The sequence below is a fragment of the Diceros bicornis genome, chromosome 26, assembly GCF_020826845.1.
Source record: "Diceros bicornis minor isolate mBicDic1 chromosome 26, mDicBic1.mat.cur, whole genome shotgun sequence".
NCBI lineage: Eukaryota > Metazoa > Chordata > Mammalia > Perissodactyla > Rhinocerotidae > Diceros > Diceros bicornis.
Genome location: NC_080765.1, coordinates 3,627,678 through 3,650,354, shown reverse-complemented (window position 1 = coordinate 3,650,354; position 22,677 = coordinate 3,627,678). Strand labels below are relative to the sequence as shown.

The following is a 22,677-nucleotide window of genomic DNA, read 5'->3' as shown; positions in this document are numbered from 1 at the left end:
GTTTGCATCGGAGAACACACTGGGGTGGGGGTCCTGGGTCCCTGTGAAGACTGAGCCCACTTAACAATGGTCCTGGGTGGCTGAAAGAGACCCCACCTTTACCAGAGACTGGACCCTAGAATGAGTTCTACCCAATTAAAAATGATTAAGACATGATTCAGCCAAGCAGAGGATGGGTGAGTGACAGAGCCCACCACAGGCAATGCCAGGGCTTCTGTTTCCTTTTCCCCCAAAATTATGCTCAGTGAAACAAGGCACTCACAAAGGACCACATATTGCGTGATTCTATTTCTACGGAAAGTCCAGAAAGCAAGTGGGTGTTGCCAGGAGTGGAGAGGAACGGGGAGCGACTACTCTCCGGGGACGGGGTTCCTCTGGGGGTGAGGAAAATGTTCTAAAGCTGATCGTGGTGATGGCTGTACAACTCTGTGAATATACAAAAAACCTTTGAACTGAATGCTTTAAATAGGTATATTGTGTGAAATTATATCTCAATGAAGCTGATATTTTAAAAAGTGTGAAGATATGTTTGCCTTTTATAAAGCATTCAGTCAACAAACATTCAAGGACTTACTGGAAGCTGGGCACTGTGCTAGCTCTGGGAACACCAGGTGACGACGGTCCCTGCCCTCCTGGAGTTTACAGTTTAGTGGGAGAGATGCAAAAACTCACAGTTTTGGGGCCGGCCTGGTGGCACAAGTGGTTAAGTGCACGTGCTCCGCTGAGGCCGCCTGAGGTTTGCCGGTTCGGATCCTGAGTGCGCACCGACGCACTGCTTGGCAAGCCATGCTGTGGTGGCATCCCATATAAAGAGGAGGAAGATGGGCACGGATGTTAGCCCAGGGCCAGTCTTCCTCAGCAAAAAAAAAGGGGGCAGGAATTGGCAGATGTTAGCTCAGGGCTGATCTCCTCACAAAAAAAAGAAAACAAAAACTCACAGTTTTAAATGTCTGATTACAAAATGAAAAATGTGCTGAGAAGGAAAACAACAGGGTTCTAGGAGAGCTGAGGGGTCAGGAAGGGCCTCCCTGAAGAAGTGACACTGGAGCTGAGGAATGATCCAGAGGCAGGGGAGCGAAGTGGAAGAGTGTTCTACATCAAGGGAACAGCAACTGCAAAGGCCCTGGGGCCTGTGTGGCTGGAATCCAGGGAGCAAGGGATGACTCAGGGGGCCTCACGACTGAGATCATGAAGCGGATTCCGTTCTTGCAGCAGGAATTTGCTGAGAGTTGTGAACAAGGGTGTGACACCATCAGGTTTATAATCTGGTCCCTGTGGACGCTGGGAGGAGAATGGGGGTCAGGAACTCTGGTGTGGGGAGACCAGCGAGGGGGCAGTTGCTGACATCCCAGCGAGAGACCCAGGCGGCTGGCCTGGGGGTTGCCAGATGGTAGAGGGAAACGGACAGTTCAAAGGTGCAGAGGAATAAAGTGAACCCAGACGGTGAGGCTGGGGGGTGCCCAGCTGCCTTGCCTGCTTTCCACCTGCTGTCTTCCCGATTCCTTTGATTTCTCGCCTGATGACTCATCTTCGAGTCATCCCCATAATCATTGCTGTTTTTTCCTTTTTAAGAATGAACTTGTTTTTAACCACTGAGCCATTTTGTTACAGGCCAATGGATTCAGAGGCACTTCCCCAAATACAGCCCTGGAGGAAATTTTAAACGCCCTTTAGTAAAAGATTCTCCACAAGGTGGCTCTCACTATGCGCTCTGCTCCAGGTAGTCACAAGCTGGCCTGTGCAGGGCTGGGGTCCGGCTGACGACTCTTGAGCGTGACTCTGGGCCAGAACGCCCTGGCACAGCTCCCCAGGCCCAGCGTGATGCTGTCTGTGCTGGGTGGTGGCCGGTGCCACCCCTTCTCCCTGTGATTCTGACACCCTGGCATGCTTGCCAAGCACAGCCCTGGGGCAGAACACCCACAGTCGGGCCGGCGTACGGGTGGCCTCCCACTGAACACGGTCGGCTTCCATTTTTGTAAAACACTAACAATTTGTTAATGTTCTGGTGGAGCCTCCCAGCTGCTATGATGACGTCCCCAGACTCCCAGAACCTGGGCGTCTGCTCTGAAGCAAGCTAGGGTGGTGTGACCACTTTCAGCACACAAAGGGCCTCCATCTAGCACTCACACCCATCCCCACAGCAGAAAGCTGGGCATGGCCTCTCCTTCTAACTCATCTCCCACATCTAAGAAGCCTCAGTTTCTCTGGCCACCTCCTGAATATTTCTGGAATCCACCTCTTCCTCTCCAACTCCCTTCCCTCTCCAGCTGCCCTGGTTCATGGCTGGTTCCATCTGCCTGGAAGTCCAGCCTCCCTCTCCCTGGTCTCCCAGCCCCCAGTCCCTGCTGCCACTCCCTGGGCACCAGCCATGCCACACAGGGCAAGACTGTTCACACCCGGTCCCTCAAGTCACGCCCTCCCTCCCTCCCTCCTTCTTTCCCCCTCCACTTGACTAACTTCCATTTGGTCCTTAAGGCTCAGCTCAGAAATGACCCCTAGGAAGCCGCCTTGACCCTCAGGTGGGGTCACTTGCCTCCTCTGGGCTCCCCGGCCCTGGGCTATACTCTACAGTCTTCACCCAGCGTGTTGCAATGTCCGTGTGGAGCCTGACCCAATGGTCAAGCCCCAGGCGGCCCGAAGGGGTGAGAGCAGCTCCTCAGAGCTCTCCAGGGCTGTTCAGAAGCGAGAGGCAGCCGTGGGCACGCCCAGGACGTCACCAGGGCTGCGCCCGGGAGCAGCGCAGATTCCAGCACTAAGACAAGCCACCAGAGGGCCCGGGGACACACAAAAGCCTGGGGCAATTCCGGATCCTGGCCGGTACTTTGGCCCAGATTGGGTTCATTCACGTTTTCACCCAGCAAATGCCAGTGGACGCCTCTTTCTCCGAGCCATACCCACCATGGGCAAGCCCCACGCCGGGCGTCCCGGCTTCGAGGGCCTTCCTGTCCAGTGTTGGAGCCAGCCTGGACAGGACAGTATGAGATAGGCTCACCGGGGGTAGTTGGTGAGAGTAGGGGGCCCTTTTAACTCTCCTCCAATTCCAAGAGGCCAAGAGGGACCTGGGCTCCACAGCTGCAGAATCTCACAAGCGGTGCCCAACGGGGCTGGCTCCCACTGCCAGATGTCACCCAGCCCCCCAGGGCCTAGGCTCCTGCTTGCACTTGAACCTGCTTCTGTCTGCACCTGTGGCTGGTGGGGGTGCAGGCAGGAGGGGGAAGGCCTTCAGGGACTAGGGGTTCAGGGGTTTTGAAAGCAAAGACTCCTCTGGAGCATCTGCCTGGGAGGGAGGGCTGCTCAATCCACATTAGTAGTGGGCTTCCCAACCCTGCAGCACACATCCCAAAGTACAAGCCGGGATAGCAATCAAGGCGACGAGCTCAGGGCAGCCCCGGGGCCGCTGGCAGGGTGGGCTAGAGAGAGGAGGCCAGGCTGGGTCCCGCGTGCAAATGTTCCTCTCCCCAAACCATGCGGGCACCACTCGGAGAGGGTGGGAGAGCCAGACGGCATTTATTCACCTCCAAAGGGGGGGGACCCCTGCTGGCCACCGCCGGGCCCTCCGCGGGGGCCTGCGCGCTGGGAGCCGCGGTCAGACTGGACGTGCCGGGAGTGGCCCAGGGACATGGGATGGGCGGCAGTGGACAGCGCAGGGGCAAGTCACCGAGCCTCGGTTTCTCCATCTAGAAAACCTTGGCGGCTGCGCGGATTGGACGGCACAGGAGACCCTCAAGCGGGAGCGTGAGTGCGGATCCCTCCGGCATGGCCGCGGTGAGACCAGGAGCCCTGACCTCCAGACACCCGGCTCTGCGACATCAGGTCGCCAAGCAGGAGCCCACCGGCCAACAGCCTCGCGAGCCTGTGGAGAGGAGTGCGCATGCGCAGGGCCGTGTGCCTGCGGTCCACCATCGCCCCCGTGCGGCTACTCAGGAAATCACGGGCCCTGCGGCCAGAGGGATGCTGAGGGATGTCTGAAGCGGGACCTCCCCGGTGATGGGGGGTTCAGAGAGCCCACTGGGGTGATTGTCTGAAGGTGTGAGCCCGATGGTATGTGACAATCTGAGGGTGTGACAGCCCCCCCAGCAGTAACAGGTCACATCTGGACCCGTGGTCATCTGAGGCCCAGAGCAGTGAGTGAACTCCCCAAGATCAGGACTGGCTCTGCCTGAGGCCCCACGTCCAACACTGCGTGGCATGCAGCAGGTGTTCAATAAATGTTTGTGGAGTGAGAGTGAGTGGATAAATGCGTGAGCCGTCTGTGTGTGCAAGGGGGTTGGAAGTGGTGGCCGGATGGTAATAATGTGCAGACCCCTACACTGTCGACTTTCTGGCTGGTGAGTGCCACCCTCAGAAAGGACCAGGGACAATGGAGGTGCCTCTAAAGCCCCAGCCGCTGGTGCGTGGGACACAGGGACGGGGAAAGCTCAGGCCTCATACACCCGGTATGGGCCCAGCCCAGCCCCTGCACAGGGCAGAGCAAGGCCCCTGCAGGCCTCCTCCTGGGCCTGGAAGCTTCCAGTCAGGGCTGCCTCTCTACACTACCTCCGGCAGGAGGCCAGGCAGAACAGAGGTAGAGATGGAGGTGGGGGCTGGAGGCCCAGCCTGACCACACCGCTCCCCCAAACTCCCCTGAATGCAACTTCAGTAGCCTGGAGAGGGTATGGAAACAGGAAAGGCGTGGCTGCTAGTGGTGGGATTTCAGGAAGAGGGAGGTGTGCAATGGGGGCGGGGCACGTGGGTGCAAGGGCTGGGAAGGAGCTCGGTGCACTTGTCCCCCCTCACCCCCACTGCCCCAGCTCCAGCCACATAGGCCAGCCTAGGGGCTGAGGCTGGGGAGGGGGTCCAGGCCAGGCTCACAGCCCACGGGCAGGGTGGCAGCCTCGCTGGGCGGGATGTGGTGGGTCATGTAGCGCTTGCCCATGAAGGAGCCGATCCGCAGCTGCTCAGGGGCCTCCTCAGGCCACCACAGGCTAGAGCTGAACGGGGAGAGGAAGAGGGCTGTGTCCCTGCTGGCTGGAGCCAGCTGCCACCCCCAGCTCCCTCTTCCTGCAGCCTCTGATTGCCCTTCCCTCCCTGCTAGAACCAGCTGGAGGCCCGCCTCCTCCAGATGGCGCCCTGACTACCGTGGTGTCAGTTCAGTGACACGACAGAGGGCCCATTGGAAAGAAAACAAAGCCCAGGAGGAGGAAGGCCCCAGCCGAGGACACACTGAGGTGGCCCCATCTCTGAACCACCTCTCTGACCTCCCCGGTGAGAGATCCTAAGGGCGGCAGTTCCCTGGAAGAGTCACTGGCCAACTCAAACCCCAGCGTTCATGGAGGGTTCCAGGCTCCGGGGCCAGTGAGAGGGGAGGGGCTCCGGATGGGACAGGGGCCCACAGGGTGTCACCACTCACAAGCGCACAGTGGAGGCTGCCAGGAAGGCCAGGAGCAGGAGGCCGGCCAGAGAAGAGAGGATCGAGGTGATGACGATCATGTCACCACTCCGCCGCCCTGGCCACGTGTCGATGGAGCCTGGGGACTTCCCTGCACACACAGTGGCTGCTCAGAGGCTGCCCCTCAACCCCAGGGTAGTCACCTCCCCCACCATGCTCACATCCGAGGCCTGACTGCTCACATCTCCAGACAGCCTCCGGACCCCACCCATCTGTTCATCTCAGCCGGGTATCTGTGTTTCGACGGCCTGGACCATCCACAGCTCCAGCCTCCACCCTGGCCTCACCTTCTAGGCTGTTCCCACCAATGGGCTGCCCACTGCCCCACCTGTGGCAGGCAGGGTGGTGGCAGACTGACCATGTGGCTGCCCTGCTCTCTGGAGCCGGGCCTTCAAGGCCTTTAGACGACAAGGGCCCCCACCACCACCCCCAGCCTCTACGGCCTGTCTCTTAGGCGTCCCCCACACCCAACACCCTGGTGTCCCCACATGCAGTGTCCTTAGCCTGCTGAATCCCTGGCCCTTTGGGTCCTGCTAAGGGAAGCCTCCCAGAACCCACAGCCCTGACTCTGACCCCAGCCTCTTTCATGCCCTGGCCCTTCTGGCCAAGCTGGCCATGGGGTTGGCTCCCAGTGGGAGGGGAAGGCTGCTTCTGCCCACCACTGGGCTGGGGCCTGGGCACCCAAGGGTTGGCAAACATTTAGAGATGGACAGAGCCAGTGCCTCTGCTGATGGGGCTGACCAGAGGCCCACCCTCCAGCACTGGGTCCTGTTTTGGGGGTGGGCCTGACTCGGACACCGCCTCCAGGTCCCCATCCCATAGCAGCAGGGCGAGGGGAGGGCTGAGCAGGACCATTTTGCTGAGGGTGACGAGCCCACATGGGGCAGACTGGAGCCAGAGCACCCCCCCCACAGCACACTACCTTGGTGGAGGGCAATGGGCTCAGACCACCTGGTCTCGGCTTGGGGCGAGCCCCTGGTGTCCATCAGAAGGAACTTCACCCTGGGGAGAGGAGGAGGGGTAAGGCTCAGGGCCTCACTGGCCCAGGCAGTGCGCCCACCAAGGCCGGGCCCCAGGCAGCTCTCCTGGGCCAGGCTGTGGGTCTTTCCCCTGGATAAGGGAGGCTGGGGCACACCAGAACCAGCCATGGCCTGGCCCTGCTCTGACCTCTCTGGCCACGGTGACCTCTGCCTGCAGCCCCAATCCATCTGAGCCGTCCATTTCCAGACACCTCATCTGGTTTAGGGGCCTCAGTTACTGAATGTCACATACAGGGTGCCTCAGCGTGGCTCAGCGGGACTGGGGCCCCCAGGCCTCCCAGAGGAGAATTGGGGCCATGGAAGGTCCCCCAACAGGGGCAGGCACCCCGGGCCAAGGCCCGGGGAGGGGAGGGATGTGGTCAGGGCGTACGCAGAGCCCAGGATCACAGGGAGGGGGCGAGCTGAACACAGAGGGCACCAAGGGTTGTATCTTTGCATGGAGGTGGGGGGCTCTGGCAGGTTTCTGAGCACCGAGGGACCCAGGCAGCCTGGCCCTGAGGGAAGGGGCTCTGGTGGCTGGGGTGGGGCAGGAGGTGAAACTGGAGGCAGAGCCAGGGGGTGGCCATGGGGCGGGGCAGGTGGACCTGGCAGGGCTGGGTGTTTTAAAAAAGGCAGAGGGAGGCGGCAGATGGAGGCGCTGGTCCAGCCCACACCACGCCCAGCCTTCCCTGCACCGCCGGCCGGTCCTCCCAGCTGGACTTGGTCTCCCTGAGGACCCTGGCCTCGTCCTGTGGCCAGGGCAGCTCTGGTCTGGACACCTGATCTCCCACCCTGGCTCCTCCCTTGACCTTGACAAGCCACTTGGCGCTCTGTTGCCTCAGTTTCTTCATCTATGAAAGTGGGTGGTAGTTTCTCTTCTGCTTCCCCACCTCATACCCCCTGACTGGGTCTGCAGACCCGACTCCATCTCCACCAGCTCTGTGGTGTCTACCTCCTCCTCATGGGACCCCTGGAAAGGCCGCATTCTGCCTACCCCCGCCCTGGGATGAGCACTGCTGCCCGACCCCGCAGAGGAAGACACTGAGGCTTGTGTAGGGGTGGAGCCAGGACAGGGGCCTGGGGAGAGGCTAGGAAAGGCAGCCTTGGTCTCCAAAACTCCTCCCCTCCCAGCACAGCCCCTGTCCCAGGTCCGGGCAGGGTGACCCACCTGTAAGGTCCAGGGCTGGGGAGGGGGGCATTGCAGTATGGCGGCTGGTGGAGGTCAGCAAGGCAGCCGGGGTCATTGCCCACCCGCAGCACGGGGGCGCTGCTGCCACCCACAGGGTCCTCGCAGGGCAGCTGGTCCAGGGCCAGGGGCAGTGTCATATAGTGGCCATCAGTCAGCAGCTGTGCGGAGGCTGGGATCTCCGCCAGTGTCTGCGGGTTCTGGAAGTCCCTGGAGGCTGCAGGAGGGAGGGACAGACATGTGGCAGCAGGGCATAGCCCCCGCTGTGTCCAAGGCCTCCACCCCAGGCCTCCCAGGCCTCAGGAAGCCCCCTCCAGACACAAATCAGGTCATTTTGTCACCCTCCCAGAGGCCCCTGGAGTAAAGCCCAACCCCAATCCACCCTCATTGATGGTGAGGTGCTCCCAGGAGCCTGCAGCTCTCCTCGGCCCCACTCTCACCCCGGGCCCCAGACCTGCACCAGCACACACCATTGCTAAATGCCACCACCAGCCAGAGGGTGTCGGCACCACGGGCATGCCGGTCCAGGACACAGCGCGGCTGCTCCAAGGAGAACGTGGTGGCCGTGACCTTCCCTTCCAGGTCCCAGGCTGTTATCCGTGGCGTGTAGGGGACCAGCTCTGCGGCCATGGAGAGACGCGTGAGGGTCCCGGGGGCCCCTCACCCTTGGGGGCTGGCTGCCTCTTCCAGTCGGAGGGGGTGGCCTCCTGGGGTCCAGTCACTCCAGCAGGTGCCCCAGTCCCTGGCCAAGTGCATTCGTCCCAGGACCCCCACTCACCCAGGCTCATGCAGGGCTGAGGCCACACCAGTGTCACCACGAGGAGCAGCAGCTGCAGGTGAGGCTGCCTCTGGAGGAGCCCCATGATGGCTGCCTGACCGCAGAGCCTTCTTCCACATCCACAGCCTGGGGCTGATCTGGCTGCCTCCTGCTGTGCCCCTCCCCCAACACCTCGGGCCTGGAGGAGCTGGTTAGTCAGGCTGCCTGGCTGGCCAAGAGCTGGAAAGACCTGAAAACCTAAATGAACCCCCCACCCCCCCCACCAGCCCAGCCCACCACGGGAGGGAGCTGGGCAGGGTTCTAGTGCCGGGCAGCCCGTGCCAGCTCCCACCACCAGGGCTGAGGGAGAGGCCACTGCACCCCTAAATGCCAGCCAGGCCACCCCCCAAGTCCCATGTCTGAATTCAGGCTCCATGCAGCCTCCCAGCCCTGGGGAGGACGCCAATCTCTGGAAACGTGGGCCCAGGGCCACGTGCCTGAAATTCCTGCACCCCAGGTGCCAGGAGCCTCCCTCTGGCCTTCCATCCCCAACCAGGGAGCCAGAGCAAGAGCAGGGCGGCTCCATCCTTTCCGGTGACAGCCCCGTCGTAGCCCCTTGGCCCTGCCGCCCTCCCACCACAAGGCCACATCATCCCTCGCTCCTCGGTTCCCTTGTCCAAAGGAAGAGCCTGGAGTCAGAGAAAGCCCTCGACAGCTGACAAGCCCCCCTACTTACATTACTCCCTTGGTTCTATTTTTTATTAAGATATAATTTACATACCATATAATCCATCCTTTTAAAGTGTACAGCCCAGTGGTTTTTAGTCTATTCACAAGGTTGTGCAATCACCACCACGAAGTTCAGGCCATTTCATCACCCCGAAGGGAAACTCCATACCCGTGAAAAGTCACTCCCCATCCCCGCCACCCCCCAGCAACCGCTAATCTACTGTTGGCCTCTATGGATTTGCCTAGTCTGGACATTTTGTATCAACAGAATCACACAGTATGTGGATTTTTCTGTCTGGTTTCTTTCACTTAGCATGTTTTCAGGGTTCATCCAAGTTGTAGCATGTGTCAGTACTTCATTCCTTTTTTATGGCTGAATAATATTCCATTGTATGGAGGGATCACATTTTATCTGTTCATCAGCTCATGGATATTTTGGGTTGTTCCCACTTTTTGGCTACTATGAATAATGTCACTAGGAACATTTATGTACAAGCTTTTGTGTGGACATGTTTTCAGTTCTTGCATATATACCTAGGGGTGGAACTGCCGAGTCAAACGGTAACTCCTTTTTGAGGAACTGCCCAACTGTTCTCCAAAGTGGCTGTTTTGCATTCACACCAGTAGTGGATGAGGGCTCCAATTTCTCTACATCCTCACCAACATTTGCCATTTCCCATTTTTGGCAATAGCTAGCCTAATGGGTATGAAGTGGCATCACTGTGGTTTTGACCTGTTTCCCTAAAGACTGACCATCCTTCATGTGCTTCTCAGCCATCTCTCTACCTTCTTTGGAGAAATGTCAAGTCCTTTGCTCATTTTTTAAACTGGGCATTTGTCTTCTCATTGTTGAGCTGTAAGGGTTCTTATCTATTCTGGAGACCAGACCCTTGTCAGGTGGGTGATCTGCAGACACTCCCCCCAACTCTGACTCGCACGATACTCTCCCAGTGGGAGCAGATGGGATGGCAGCACTCAGATGCCCACCCGACTCCCGTGCTCTGAATCAGTAAAGCGAGCCTCACTGTGGAACCCAACAGGTTTGGGGTCCAGCCAGGTCTCCCCAAGACCAACTCCTCCATGAGGCACAGTGGGCTTGGTGCCCAGGGCCCACAATCCTTTTAGGGGCCAACGAAAATGTTTTATTTTAAAATCAGAAGGAAAAACACCAAACTTTTAGGCAAAAAAAAATATGCTCTAATATATAATGTATTCATCTTTATACCAACACATTGTAAATAGCATTTAATTTTTCTCTTGCAGAGACAGGGGGCTACTCCTAATGGAGCCCCGTGTGTCCCTCCAGCCCCAGGCCACCACCACGCTCCCCTGGCAGACAAGAAGTCTGGGAGGATCTGACCCTCCTTCTAGGAGGGCCGAGAACTAGAACTTTCAGGATGGCGTCAGACCAGCCCTGGCTCGATCACTAGCTGGGAAGCTTGGGCCCGTGGCTGCACCCTTCAACCTCAGTGCCCTGATCTGTAGAGTGCAGACAGCAGCAACCACTGCACGTGAGCAGCGTGTCAACCAGAAGCCTGGGGAAGCAAACGGGATAGGGGCTCTGAGCTGCTGGACCAAACACTGCAAGGAGAAGTGGAGTAGGGGCCGGGGGAAGCAACACAGGTCAGGCCACGGGCTCTCTGGCCCTCGCCGCAGCCTCAGTGTCTTCATTTAGAAAATGGGGTTGAATGGGCAGCCCATGAGGTCCCTGCCTGCTCTGATGCAGCAGGACGTGTGTGCTGGCCTTCACATGTCAGAACACGCAAGCACATGCGTGCACACAGCCACACACGCAGCCTCTCCACTGACGAACACTAGGGCCTGCTGACTTTGGCTATACGGCATTTATTGCAAACAGAACATGTGAGGTATGAGAAGCTGACCCAGAACCCACACCTGCCCCTGGCTGGGAATAGGTCCATCTCTCCTCACCGCACGCCAGGCCCCCGGCACTGCGGGCCTGAAGCAGCCCGCCGAGGACAGAGGGCTCTGTGCACTGAGGTAGCTGCATCTTAAGCCCCCATGAGTGCAACTCCCCAGGCTTGCCCAATTCCCACGCAGACCTGGGCCTGGAGGGGAGGAGCAAGGGGGAAAGGCAGGCAGGAGAAGCCCTGGCTTCTGGGGGAGCACGCCTGTGCCCCCAGCAACGTTTAAGCCTGAGAAAAGGCGCCTTCCCACCTGCCCATCCCAGGAGCAGCCCAGCCAGCAGTGGGGACGGGGCAGCTGGCTGCCAGAGGCAGGCGTGGTGGGTCTGGGATGGGGCCAGCCAGGCTAGCAGGTCACTGATGCTCCAGACAGTCCTCGGTCACCCCCTGGGCGGCCAGCTCAGCCAGCACATTCTGCAGGTAGTTGGGGTCGGGGTAGCCGTGGCCTGTGACGTTGCGGTCCATCTCTGTCTTGTGGTGGATCTCGTTCCACACCACTGTGTCAGTCTCGCCCGTGGTGCTGGATGTCCCTACTGTGAAGATAAGTCGCCTCTTCCAGGCCACCTTCAGCAGCTCCAGGACCTGCCCGCAGAGGGGGAGGGAAGAAGGGAGGGCCTGGTGAACAAGTGCTGGCCTGTGCCTTCTATCTTGCACCCTGGCGCAGGGGTGGCGAGGCCACAGGGTGGGAGCATCCACTGCCCCGCTTCACTGGTTTAATGTGCCCCAGCAACGAGGACAAGGACAGCAGCAGCAACCGTCCACCAAGTGCCAGCTGTGGGTCAGGCACACCGCTGGGCGCTAGGCCCTCAGTCCATTCAACCATTACCCACTGGCAGGGCCCTGAGGGTGGGGGGCAGGGGCTCTCTCCTCTTCTCTCTGGTCCATTCCACTCCCTCCTAACTGATCTCATCCACAGTCTTGGAGTGTGAAATCCCATCAGTGTGGGTCCCCAGTCACCAGCTCCAACCCTGACCCCCTGGAACTCTGACTGCCAACCCGACGCCCAGGACCTCACACTGGAGGCCCCGCCCCACCCCACGCCCAGCCCTCCCGTCGGACGGGCTGCCCTCCACACAGCCGCCCGGAGGCATCCAGATCCTTCAGTACTTCCAAGTGCATCTTGGATAAGCTCCCTTCTCTCCCTCCTCTGGAATCCAGGCCTCCTGCTCTCTCTCACTCCTGCTGCCTTCCACACTTGGACCTAGAGTCCACCCTCTCGCACAGCCAGAGAGAGGTTCTTCAAACCTAAAACCAGCAGTTCTTACGCCTCTGCTGACACTTCCTATAGCTTCACACGTGCTTAGAACAACCCAACTCCTGCGGCTAGCTTGGAGGGTGCCACAGGCATGTTCACCACCCCTCACCACCTTCACCCCCCACCCCTAGGGCTTCGGTCCTCCCTCAGGCTCTTCACATCCTCCCAGCTGTTCTCAACTCAAAGCGACACTAATTGTTCCCTCTGCCTAGAATGCTCTTCCCCGGCCTTCTCAGAGCTAGAAAATTCCAACTCAGGTCTCAGTGCAGAGGTGGCTCTGCAGGCGGTCCCGTCACCCAGCCTAAAGCGGCCCCAGTCCCTCCCTGTAGCGGTACACCAGCCTGACTGAAGAGCATGTCACCTGGCCCAACAGGCTGCTGGAAGACAGCCCGCCTCCTACTCCAGCGCCTGTGAAGTCCGGGTCATCTCTCCCTGTACCCTGAGGATGCCTAACCCACAGCGGGTCCCTGGGGAGGAGTGGCCGACGCCCCAGCCAGCCCCCAGGTCTCGCCCCCTCCTCCCTTGCAGCAAGGAGGTGAGTGCAGACAGAGCCAGTGTGGCCGCCACGCTGGCCTGCCCAGCCCGCCCCGCTCAAAAGCAGCTGGGGCACAGACCTGCTGGCCAGGGGCCTCCCCGGGGGCAGTGGCCAGGCCTTTACCTTGCGGCCCTGGGCGTTGTCCGGAAGGTAACACTGGCGGGGAAACCCTCTGGCGGTGAATGGCTTTCCGGGGTTGGGGTGTTCAGGGCCCTGCAAGAGGAACACAGACACAGGGCATGCGAGTGTCCGGGAAGAGCCCACCACGGCAGAGGGCACAGGACCCGGAAGCCCAGGCTCACCCCGTCGTCTTCCTGGCCGGGGTGGTTCCTGTGCTCAAGTGACCAAATAAATCGCAGTCTCAAATCCCACAGCTCAAAGACTCAACGTGACCATGGTGGCCTCCCACCTATGACCCCCCCCTCCCTGAACCCGTGCTGCTCGCTCCACCAGGCATCAGACACTCCTGCTAATGTTCCTCTTCCTGATGGCACTGGGCTCTCTGGACTGGACAGCAGGGCCCTCCTTCATGGCACACACACGCTGGCACACAGGCCCCTCGACTCCTCGCTCTGGAAGTGGCTGGAGTGGGGCCCTGAGACAGTGGAAGGTGGGCAGCTGGGACAACAGACAGCCTTGCTCCCGCCCTCTGCCACACAGCAACACACCCACGCACAACTCTAACTTCCCCTCCTGCTCTGTGGCTCTAACACTGTCTGGAATGTTTTCAAATGGCACTTTGAGCCATGGAGAAGAAGTGGAGGGAAACCAGGGAAAAGCATGTGATTAAACAAAACAAAGGGGCATCCTCTCTACCCCATCTGTGACAGACGGGCCCCATCGGCTCGTGGTCCCCACTGCCCTGTATCTTCCCAACTTGCCCAAGGCAGGAGGTCTCAGGGGCCAGGGCTCCTGTCTGGGTCTCCACCGGGACCTTCGGGCCTTCTGCTTGGGTTCCTGTCTTGTTCCTGACATCCAGACCTGGTCCTGCCACTCCCAACGCAGGCCTGGATCTGGGCACTGAGCTGGTCTCTGGAGAACAGTCAGGCCTCACTGCTGGCACCTCTCAACCCCACGCTCTGCCCCTAGGAGAGGTCCCGCCCGTGGGCTCCCCAGTTATCCAGCCCCTCAATACAAGTGTTCTTCCTGCTTACACGCTTGGCCTTCTGCCCAATACAAGTCCAGCTAAGATGTCTCTACCTCCAGAGAACCCTCCTGAGCCCAGGAAAGGGCTGAGGGCCACTTTTTCGCTTCCATGGCCCTAAGAGCTTGCTCTAACCCCAGCACTAGCGCCTCCTGGCTCCTGGAAGCTTCAGCGTGGCAGCATAGGCATTCTCACAGCGACCGGGGGGCAGACTGCTGGGAGGGAGTAAGGCAGGAAGAAGAGCGCCTAAGTGACTGATTCTGGAAAGGTCCAAGGAGGCTCCCCCTGTGCCTTACCTGAATGCCATGAGGAATGTTGTAAACGATGAGTATTGTCCCGCAGTCCTCATGGCCAGGGAGGGACACCTGGAACTTGAACACCTCCATCTTCCCGCGGGGCTGGGTCCCAGTTTTCTCTCCGTAGATGGTTTTGCAGGAAGGACACTGCAAACTTCCATCCTGAGACAAGGCAGACCGCCACAGACTGAGCTGGCAGCCCTGGGAGAGCCCCTGGGCACAGCTACCCTGCTGTCTAGACAGGACAGAGGCCTGCAGGGAAGGGGTCGGCCTCTGTCACAGACACTTCCAGGCAGACCACCCCACTCCCAGGCAGCCTCCTTGCACAGAAACTCTATTCCAACTGACTTCTTGGAAAGGTGACTTTTGCATGAGAAACTCATTCTACAATTCTCATTAAAGGGGCGAGGTCTCATGAGACTGGTGACAGGACATTTAGGCTGATGAGCAAAAGACTTCACAGTCTAATCATGTTTAAAATTGAACAAAACACTGCAACTGATCGCCTGTTGGTGCTGGCCCCCTGGCTGGTACAGATGGCACAGGGATACTGTGGAGAGAGCCCATGCCAGGCGCAAAGGTCTGCCATGTTCATGCTCAGTTCTCTGTCCATTCCAGCTAAACCCCACTGAAGGAACAGCAGCCAGGTGTCACCTGCCACCCCCAGCCTCCCACCTGCCAACCCCCACCCCGCTGCAGGGCAAGGGCTGCTGCTGTCTCAGGGCCGCCACCGAGCACGCCCTGGGTCCTTCACAGGACAGCTACAGTCACCTGCTCAGATGCAGCGTGGCCAGGACGGGACTATGGGCAGGTCACCCGACCCCCACCCGGGCCCACCGTGTGGCACCTTGTTCCCGTTGCAGTACATGGCCAGCAGGCAGAGCAGGTGGAAGGCATGGCTGCACTTGGCGAGGCGGCCCACAGCCACGGGCCCAATGGTCTTGCCGTCAGTCACATCGCTGTACCCAGACACCACGGAGAGCTTCTCCATACAGATGATGCAGTCCTGGAGGGAGACCAAACATGGGGCGTGCTCACCATCGGCCCACTGCCCCCAAAGAGGTGAGACCTGTAGGAAAAGGCCTTCATCTGATGAAATGCTAGAATTACAGTCAAAGTCAATTCAACAGTCATTTGTTCCAGGGGCTGGGGACACAGTGAATCACGGGGAGCTGCGTCCTCAGAGGGCTCACTGCAGTGGAGGGGACGATAGGCAGCACAGAGCATGGGGCCAGCACAATAACAGAAGCATGGGCCAAGAGGGGCAGTGCCAGATACGGAGGAGAGAACAGGAGAGGTCCTCAAAGGTGGGCTTTACCAGGGAAGAGGGAACTTGTCACATGGACAAACACGAGAACGGGCATTCCAGGTAGAGGGGAGAGTGTTCTGGAGCACGAACCAGCATACAGTTTGGGAGAGCTGGTGGCACCTGCAGGGGGCTAGGGGTGCAGAGGTGATAGGAGATGAGGTGGGAGAGGACCAGATCCTGGAAGGTTCTGATCGCCATGCTCAGGAGTTGGAGCTTTATCTTACATGTCACGGCCCCACTGAGGGCTTTTAAGCAGGGGGTTCCATCATGATCATGACTGTGTAGATGGCAGCTGGGAGGGGAGGAGGCTGGGGGCAAAAAGCAGCCCAGCTGTGCCGCTTGAGGATAAAGAGAAAAAGAGAGTGATGCTGTGAAGTGGGAGCTCAGAGAGGGCTGGGGGGAGGGTGGGAGATAGGGAGATACAAGGATGACCTTCAGGTTTCTGTCCAAACCTTTATCAACCAGACATGTCGCATGTGCTTGACTTGCAGGAGAAGGAGCAGGTGAAGACAGTCCTTGGCTCTGTCTGGCACCACTGACCTTTAACTCACCCCACCAACCCCCTCCAGATTCTCCAGGACCCTCCATTCAAACTGGAGAAAACTGGCACTGTAGCCCCAAAAACGTGGCTCAGGAGAGAGAGTTTCGGGTCATACTGAGGCTGTGACCGTCGGGTCTGGCAGGCCCTGTTAATTATAGAAACGCTGACCAGCTCTTCCAATAGCCAGAGGGCAGGACCACTATCTGCACAAGGCTACTTGGCTTCCACACCAGTGTCAGCCCTCAGGGAGGGGGGGCAGGGTCTCCCATTCCTTGTCTTTAGGACCCCTGGCCCCCAGGATGGCACAGGGAAGGGGCTACACAAAGGCCTGGGTGAGAGAAGAGCTTTGCTCAGGATCACAGCTCATTTGTGGCAAAGCTAAGATAGGAATCCAGGTCTCAGAGGCCGAGTCATCCTCTTCCTGTTAAGGTCTGCCTACCCCCAGAAGGCTGGGAAGTTAACCCAAGTGCCTGGAGCATGGCACCTGGTACCCATAAGCCCCTTGGGAAGGACCCTTCCAGCAGAGAACAGGCTGGTGTCCTTCATCTGGAGCTGCCCCTTGTTTCCAAACAAAACCAAGAGCAGCATGGCTCCCGTGACACCCACCTCATCTGGGGCTGTTTTCAGCTCTTCAGTGTAGTTTCTTATCACCTGCTCTGGCTCTGGCTTTGTAGTCCCTCCTAGAAGAGAGAAGAACATAAGCAGTGTCCTAAGGAATACTAACTGGAGATGTTGAAACCAGAGAGGAAGGAGGACAAGGGAGAGATCCAAGCTGCCAGGAGGGATGTTAGAGGGCCTAAGACAGGAAGGTTAGCGTGCAAGAGAGGAGAGACCTGGTGCCAGGTGCAGAACACTCCAGAGCTCTGCCTGGCCAAGCCCTGTCCTGCTGGCGGCCCCGCCCCAGGAGCCCTGGAGAAGGTGGAAGAGGGGCAGAGCCATCAGCTGGTCACGGCCCTCAAGAGCCACACCCCTGTGCACATCAGGTCAGGACACTGGACCCAGGCTCCTCCGAGGATGCGTGGAAGACTCAAACAGCAGCTTCTAAGGCAAACTATTCTTGTGTGAAAGTCTCAGTAAGAAAAGTAAGTTTTATAAGTCAAGTGTGTAGCGGGTGCCTATCTCGTGCAAGCATCTGTGTGCACGCCGACCGCAGACACTGGCCACACTATCACGATAAACCACAGACTTTTCACGCCTGTCCCTGGACTGCGGGGCCTCAGTGACACACCCACTCGGTTCCTAAGCCGATCGGCTCCGCGAAGCTCCTGAGATGCAGCAGGAAGGGCGCCTTACCCACCCCACTCCTCTAGAAACTTCCCATCCTCTGTGCACACACGTGCATGAAGCTGGGAGGGGACACCCTGCACCAATGGGACACCCCAAGGACAAGAAATTCCCCCAGCTAGCAAGAGAGAATCGGCATAGCCCGGAGGGCTCTCCAGGCAGCGGCAGAATCAGAGAAGAGCAGCCAAGCCCGTGCGGGAGCAGAAAAGAGGAGCCAGCAAGATCAGCACAGTCTGAAAAAGCAACCCTGGCAGGCTCCTCAACCCACCTCAAGGTCACTGGGGAGCTCCTGGTCTCAGCCTCCGAGACCAAGGGCTCTGGTGTGAACCCAAGCTCATGGCCATCAGCCTGTGGCTGAAAAGACTTACAAGTAGATCTAAAGGCTCAACAGCTGAGCTCCCTCCAGACCAGAGAAGGCAGGTGACAATTGTGAGGGGAGCAGAGAGGCTGGGACCAGGCGACATCAGGTTTGATTGTGGCTCTCATGCTGTGACATCTTGTCACCTCTGAGTCTCAGTTCCCTTACCTAAAATTGGAGACCTAATACCAACCAAACTGTGATTGTTGTAAAGGCATTAGCTGCTACTACCTGAACGGCAGCTACAGGCAAAGAAATACCACACGCTCATATGCACACCCCATACACACACACACCCCCATACACACACAAACACACCCTCCCCAACACACACACCCATACGCACACACAGACTTCCAGGACCGCGACTCTGGTCACTGTGGTGAGAAAGACAGGTCAAAGCACAATGACCGCCAGCACAGGGTGGCCGTCTTGGTAGCTGGAACTTTACTCAGATTGAGGGGAGGGGTCTTTCAGAAAAGCCTGGTGGCTAAAGGCCAATCTCCAGATGAACCCCAGAACCCTTCATCTGCCAGGACCAGCTCCTGGCCCACCTCAGCATCCCACACCCCCCACCCACCCTCGCACAAGCAGCCTTTCAGAACTGAAGGTAGCTTTCCATGAACCACATTTCTCCAAGGCGACCAGCCAGGCAACTACACTAGACATCTGAGCCCAAGAAGGCATGGGGGTCTGCTGAGAGCCAGTGTTCTCTCTGGCAACGCTCAGTGCCTCAGGAAGCTGCCGGCCCGCCCTGCCCAGAGATTCGTCTCCACCTCCAAGGCTGAGTAGGAACGGGAGCAGAGTCAGCTCAGAGGCCTGCCCCAGTTGCTGGCAGTGGGGTGGGGGGCTGGTTAGGTAAAGCCCTGCCCCTCCCCGAGCCTCCCTCCTACCCTGTGCGGTGTGGGTCAGACCCGGTGACGGACATGATTGGAGCAGCCACCGTTACTGTGTGCCAGGCGCTTCACGTGTCTATTTCCTATTCCTCCCACAACCAATCTGCTAAGTAGGAGGCAGTCGGCTTGTGAATGGAGATGCTTGCGTGAGGTCACAAAGCTACACGAAACCAGTGAGCCTGAGCTGAGACCGACACCCAGGACTGGCTGAGCCAGAGCCATGCTCCCTGCTCGCTGCACCACCCTGAAGGTCTCTGGGCTTTCAGTAGTCCATGCTTCTCCGGCCCAGTGACGGAGGCAGAGGCACAATCGGCTTTGGAAATGGCAAGTTTAGAACTTACTACCCATAGGCTCCTCCACGCAGGTGCTGTTAAAACTCACAGCACCTTCCACGGTTCTGACACCCCTTCTTCCCCAGCCACATGATGGGCAGGGCAGTGGTCATCAGAGGACCCCTCTGAAGTAGCCCCACAGGGGTGGCCAGACAGGGCTGGGGGCCTTTTCTGAGACACAAGGTGGCCCCAGGGGAAGGGACCGAGTCGTCTCCCATCCTGAGCCAGGCCTCCCCCACACTGTGCTTAAAGTCACAGAGTGGTTAAGAACAGGCCCCTCGTGCTCCAAGTGTGCCAGGAGGACAGGACTTGAGCTCTGGAGCAGAAAGCAGATTCCCGGGGGCCACCTCTGCTGCCGAGGGCAGGGAGAAGGGCCACTGAGCCCAGTCCCCAGCAGAATAAAGGAAGCGGAGAAGAGCCATGGGAGGCAGAGAAGAGCGACCGATGCAGGAATCAGAGGCAGCAAGACTTGAGGAGGCTTAGCAGAGGCCAGAGAGGATTTGTGAGCAGGAACTACCTTTCATGGACATTTTCCTCAATCTCTTAACTGAGCTGTGACTTTTAGAGGCCAGACAGGAGGCGGGAGGGCTGGCGGGCTGGGGTGCGCGGCTAAGACGCACAGGGAGTCCAATGGCTGACATCAGAATACTCGTCATGCCTGCACGGGGTGCGAGATCAGACATGCAGAGAGGGGAGAAACGTTAGGAGGAGTCATTCGGCATGTGACGTCCACAAACCCTCGTTGAGTCCAGGTGGCACTGTGAACAGCCATCAGGACCCACCAATCTCCCCAGGGAATCCAGCTGCTGGATTCCAGGGCCTACTGAAGCCGGCAGGGCTAAGCTCTGGGCCAAGAACCAGTGAAATGCCCGGCTCATCAGAGCTCCCGCCCCGACTTCCACCAGTGTCTGTACAAGCAACCAGTCAGCCTGCACCCAGAGCATGCAGGGGGGCAGAGAGCAGGATGCCATCCCAGGAAGTCTCCTGAGCAGTTCCACGTGGCGTCACCCCATGCCAGACACAAGGAAGGAGAGCAGAAGAGGTGACATGAAAGGGCACAGCAAAACTATGGGAACGTGAACAGGTCTCAGGCTCACAGTCCTCCCCATGTGCTCCCTCTGGCTGTGCCCCCTTGGCTCCCAGTCCCCTTGCCTCCAGCGGGGTGCTGCCTGCTTTCCATGCCCCACTTGGCTGTCTCAGTGCCTTCAGTACCATCGCTGGAGTCGGCGAGCAGGCATGCTCTCCCCAGGCCTGCTCCAACACTGAGGCATCCCCATGGCCCTGTGACCACTTCTCTGGAGCAGCACAGATCTTGGGCCACGCCTTCCTTCTCTGGTGCCCTCAGCTGAGGATCAAACAGCCCCTCTGCCCTGGGTGGTAGCACAGTGGGCATGCCCGCAGGGGGAGGGAGTGGCGGCAGGCAGTCGCGCCAAGAAGGACTGTCTGTTCTTGTCACTCCTTTTCCATGCCTGCTCAGGGGAGGCCTCACTCCCCAGCCTGGAGCTCCACACACGTCCTAGTGGGACCCTCACACTGCTCCCTTCACACCCCCTGAGGACCCGATACTTCTTGGAACATAGCACATCCTCCTGCTGGAGTCCCTGTTCCTGCCACACCCTCAGTCCTCCCTGCTGACCACAGCGCCACCTACCCAATCCTCCCTGTCCTCTGTCTGGCTCAAAAGCACCTACTCCCCAGGGAAAGGGAGCTCTGGGCTTCTCCTTGGGCACCTCCCTGAGGGTGGCTTTCCAAGTGCTCAGAATCTGGCTCAGGGGATAGGTGCAGCAGGCGGCCTGGGGTAGGAAGTGGAGATCCTGCTGGGCCCCATTCCCCACCAGGGACAGGACAGGCAGACAGCCCTGCCCCCTCCAGAGGGGTGAGGGGAAACCTGGCCTCGGGCTCCACCGGGGCCAGCCACTGTGACCTCTACCAGAAGAAGAAAGGCTCTCAATGCAGCCAACGCACCCAGTCACGGGCAGAAGCGGAGGCCAGGCAGCAGCCTAGGCAGCACAGCCAAGGTGGGCAGGGGAAGGGGGCATTGTGGTGGCAGGTCAGCAGGAGATGCTCAAGTGCACATCAGCAGACCAAAGCTGGACCCTGGGCGCCTGCTCATCAGGTAAGCGGCACCACCAGCATCCCAAGGTTGTTCCCAAGGGGCTCAAATGCAGGTTCCCCTGGGAACTAAGTGTCAGGCAGACCGAACGACAAGCAGGCACAGGGGGCAGAAAGATGGAGAGACCAGGAACAATTCCTTAGGAGAACCCTGGGCCTTTGTGATGACCATGATCTCTTCCCTGAACATCCACTAGCTCCCTCCCTTTGACCAGACCTCTCCTCCAGCATCACCTCTGCAGGCAGCCCCTTCCTGACCACCCCGTCTAAGAGGACCACCTCCCCTCCAACCGTCTCCTTTACTCTGCCGAGCTTCTGACCACTGGGAAGGACTCACATCTCTGTTCTGTGACTGTCTCCTGTCCTCCACTGAGCACCTAGGGCAGAGCCCGGTCATGGGAGGTGCACAGTACCCGTCTGCTGGGAACAAAGACATCCCTGAGGCCACCACGTCAGCCTCCAAGAGGCCGGCATGAACAAAACTCCTGCCCTTTTCAAGGCAGGACCCATTCCCGTGAATCCAAGGCACGGACAGAGAAGTTCAACTTAGCAGCCCGCAGAGAAGCAGCCCCTGCTCTGTGGGTCTGCCTTCTTGTGAAAAAGCGTGCAAGTCACCCACACCCAACACTTCACAAACGCAGCACCTAGCGGCCAGGATGTGGGGGACACCAAGAGTGGGCCAACACATCTTCCCCAACAGCAAGGGTTCAGAGACAGCCCCCCAAACTCCCAACATCCCCAAGTAACTCTAACAACTCGGACAGCCACCGCTTTTCCTCTGTTCATCTGAGGGGATTCCCCCTTGATCTGTCAGAGCCCCCAGAATTCCTGTACAGTTAGATGTGCAAACGCCTCGTCTCTGACACCAAGGGTCATCCTTCCATCTAGTGACCAGGGCTCAGGTCCAAGCCGACCTGCCTTCGGTTCTGGCATTTCCCAGGTGGCTTCACGCCCAGCACCACTCCCCGCAGTGGACCAGTCTTGGGTGGGCTGCAGCAGCGTCAAGTGCAGAGACTCCTCTTCCTGTGCAGGATGGGAACCTGGCCCCAGCCTCAGGGCCCACTCCTCCCACTCCCATAAAGGAGAGGGCTGGGCCCTGCCGCAGCCAGTGAAGCTGCCACCTGCAGCACTCCTGGCCTGACCTGGAGTTGGCTCCTCCGTGGATCTCTTCCTCCACTAGCGCAGAAGGGTACACAGTCCCTCCACGGCACGACCACTTGTTTGTAAACCCGCCTGCAAAACCCTACACCCAAGCACTCACCCCATTACAGCCATGCATATTCCTGAATCCATAAACATGGCTAGGCTGAGCGGACACTCTCCAGACCCTGCTTCCCGGGGGTGCCCCAGACAATAGTCCCACCCACAGGTACCAGCCAGAGCCCTGCATTCAGGGGGGCAGTGTCTGGCCACGGGCTCCCCTCTCTAGTCTTTCCTAGCTGGGCCCAAGTCCTGAACCTCTGGGGTCTGTTTCCCCAATGAGTAAAATGGAGGTTAAAATACCTGTGACCTCCAGGACTGCTTTGAGAGCCGAGGCGACGGGGACATTGAGGACAACCTGGGATGCAGCT

General features: G+C 58.9%; 2 protein-coding genes across 9 annotated transcripts in view; both read right to left on the bottom strand.

The window, feature by feature from the left end:
- Positions 1 to 2,444: 2,444 nt before the first annotated feature.
- UPK3B (uroplakin 3B) lies at positions 2,445 to 10,216 on the bottom strand. Of its 2 annotated transcripts, XM_058569049.1 has the most exons (6): positions 8,412 to 10,216; positions 8,104 to 8,253; positions 7,616 to 7,850; positions 6,351 to 6,430; positions 5,390 to 5,519; positions 2,445 to 4,970 (listed from the first exon to the last, which is right to left on the bottom strand). In XM_058569049.1, exons 1-6 carry the CDS (start codon positions 8,974 to 8,976, stop codon positions 4,811 to 4,813), a joined length of 1,320 nt encoding a protein of 439 aa, XP_058425032.1. In that variant the 5' UTR covers positions 8,977 to 10,216; the 3' UTR covers positions 2,445 to 4,810. The 2 variants fall into 2 exon arrangements, with proteins under 2 accessions (XP_058425032.1, XP_058425034.1); XM_058569051.1 differs by lacking the exon at positions 8,104 to 8,253.
- A 94-nt stretch (positions 10,217 to 10,310) lies between these two features.
- Positions 10,311 to 22,677, bottom strand: part of DTX2 (deltex E3 ubiquitin ligase 2) — a 36,153-nt gene continuing 23,786 nt past the window's right edge. For 5 of the 7 annotated variants that reach the window (XM_058569043.1, XM_058569042.1, XM_058569046.1 and 2 more), the window contains 6 exons: positions 19,512 to 19,652; positions 16,731 to 16,804; positions 15,122 to 15,280; positions 14,275 to 14,436; positions 12,958 to 13,047; positions 10,311 to 11,626 (listed from right to left, as the gene is read on the bottom strand). In XM_058569043.1, coding sequence (XP_058425026.1) covers positions 11,399 to 11,626; positions 12,958 to 13,047; positions 14,275 to 14,436; positions 15,122 to 15,280; positions 16,731 to 16,804; positions 19,512 to 19,652 — 854 coding nt within the window. In that variant the 3' untranslated portion in view covers positions 10,311 to 11,398. The other 2 variants (XM_058569047.1, XM_058569048.1) reach the window with 2 other exon arrangements.

Bases quoted from the DNA above. Each gene is read 5' to 3' on its own strand.
- UPK3B (XM_058569049.1), bottom strand. From the start codon at position 8,976: ATGGAGCCGCCCTGCTCTTGCTCTGGCTCCCTGGTTGGGGATGGAAGG. The intron at 7,851-8,103 runs GTGTGTGCTGGT...TCCCTCCTGCAG, and splicing joins GGTGGTGGCATTTAGCAATG to CCTCCAGGGACTTCCAGAAC. The intron at 6,431-7,615 runs GTGGGTCACCCT...TCCTCTCCCCAG, and splicing joins CCCAGCCCTGGACCTTACAG to GGTGAAGTTCCTTCTGATGG.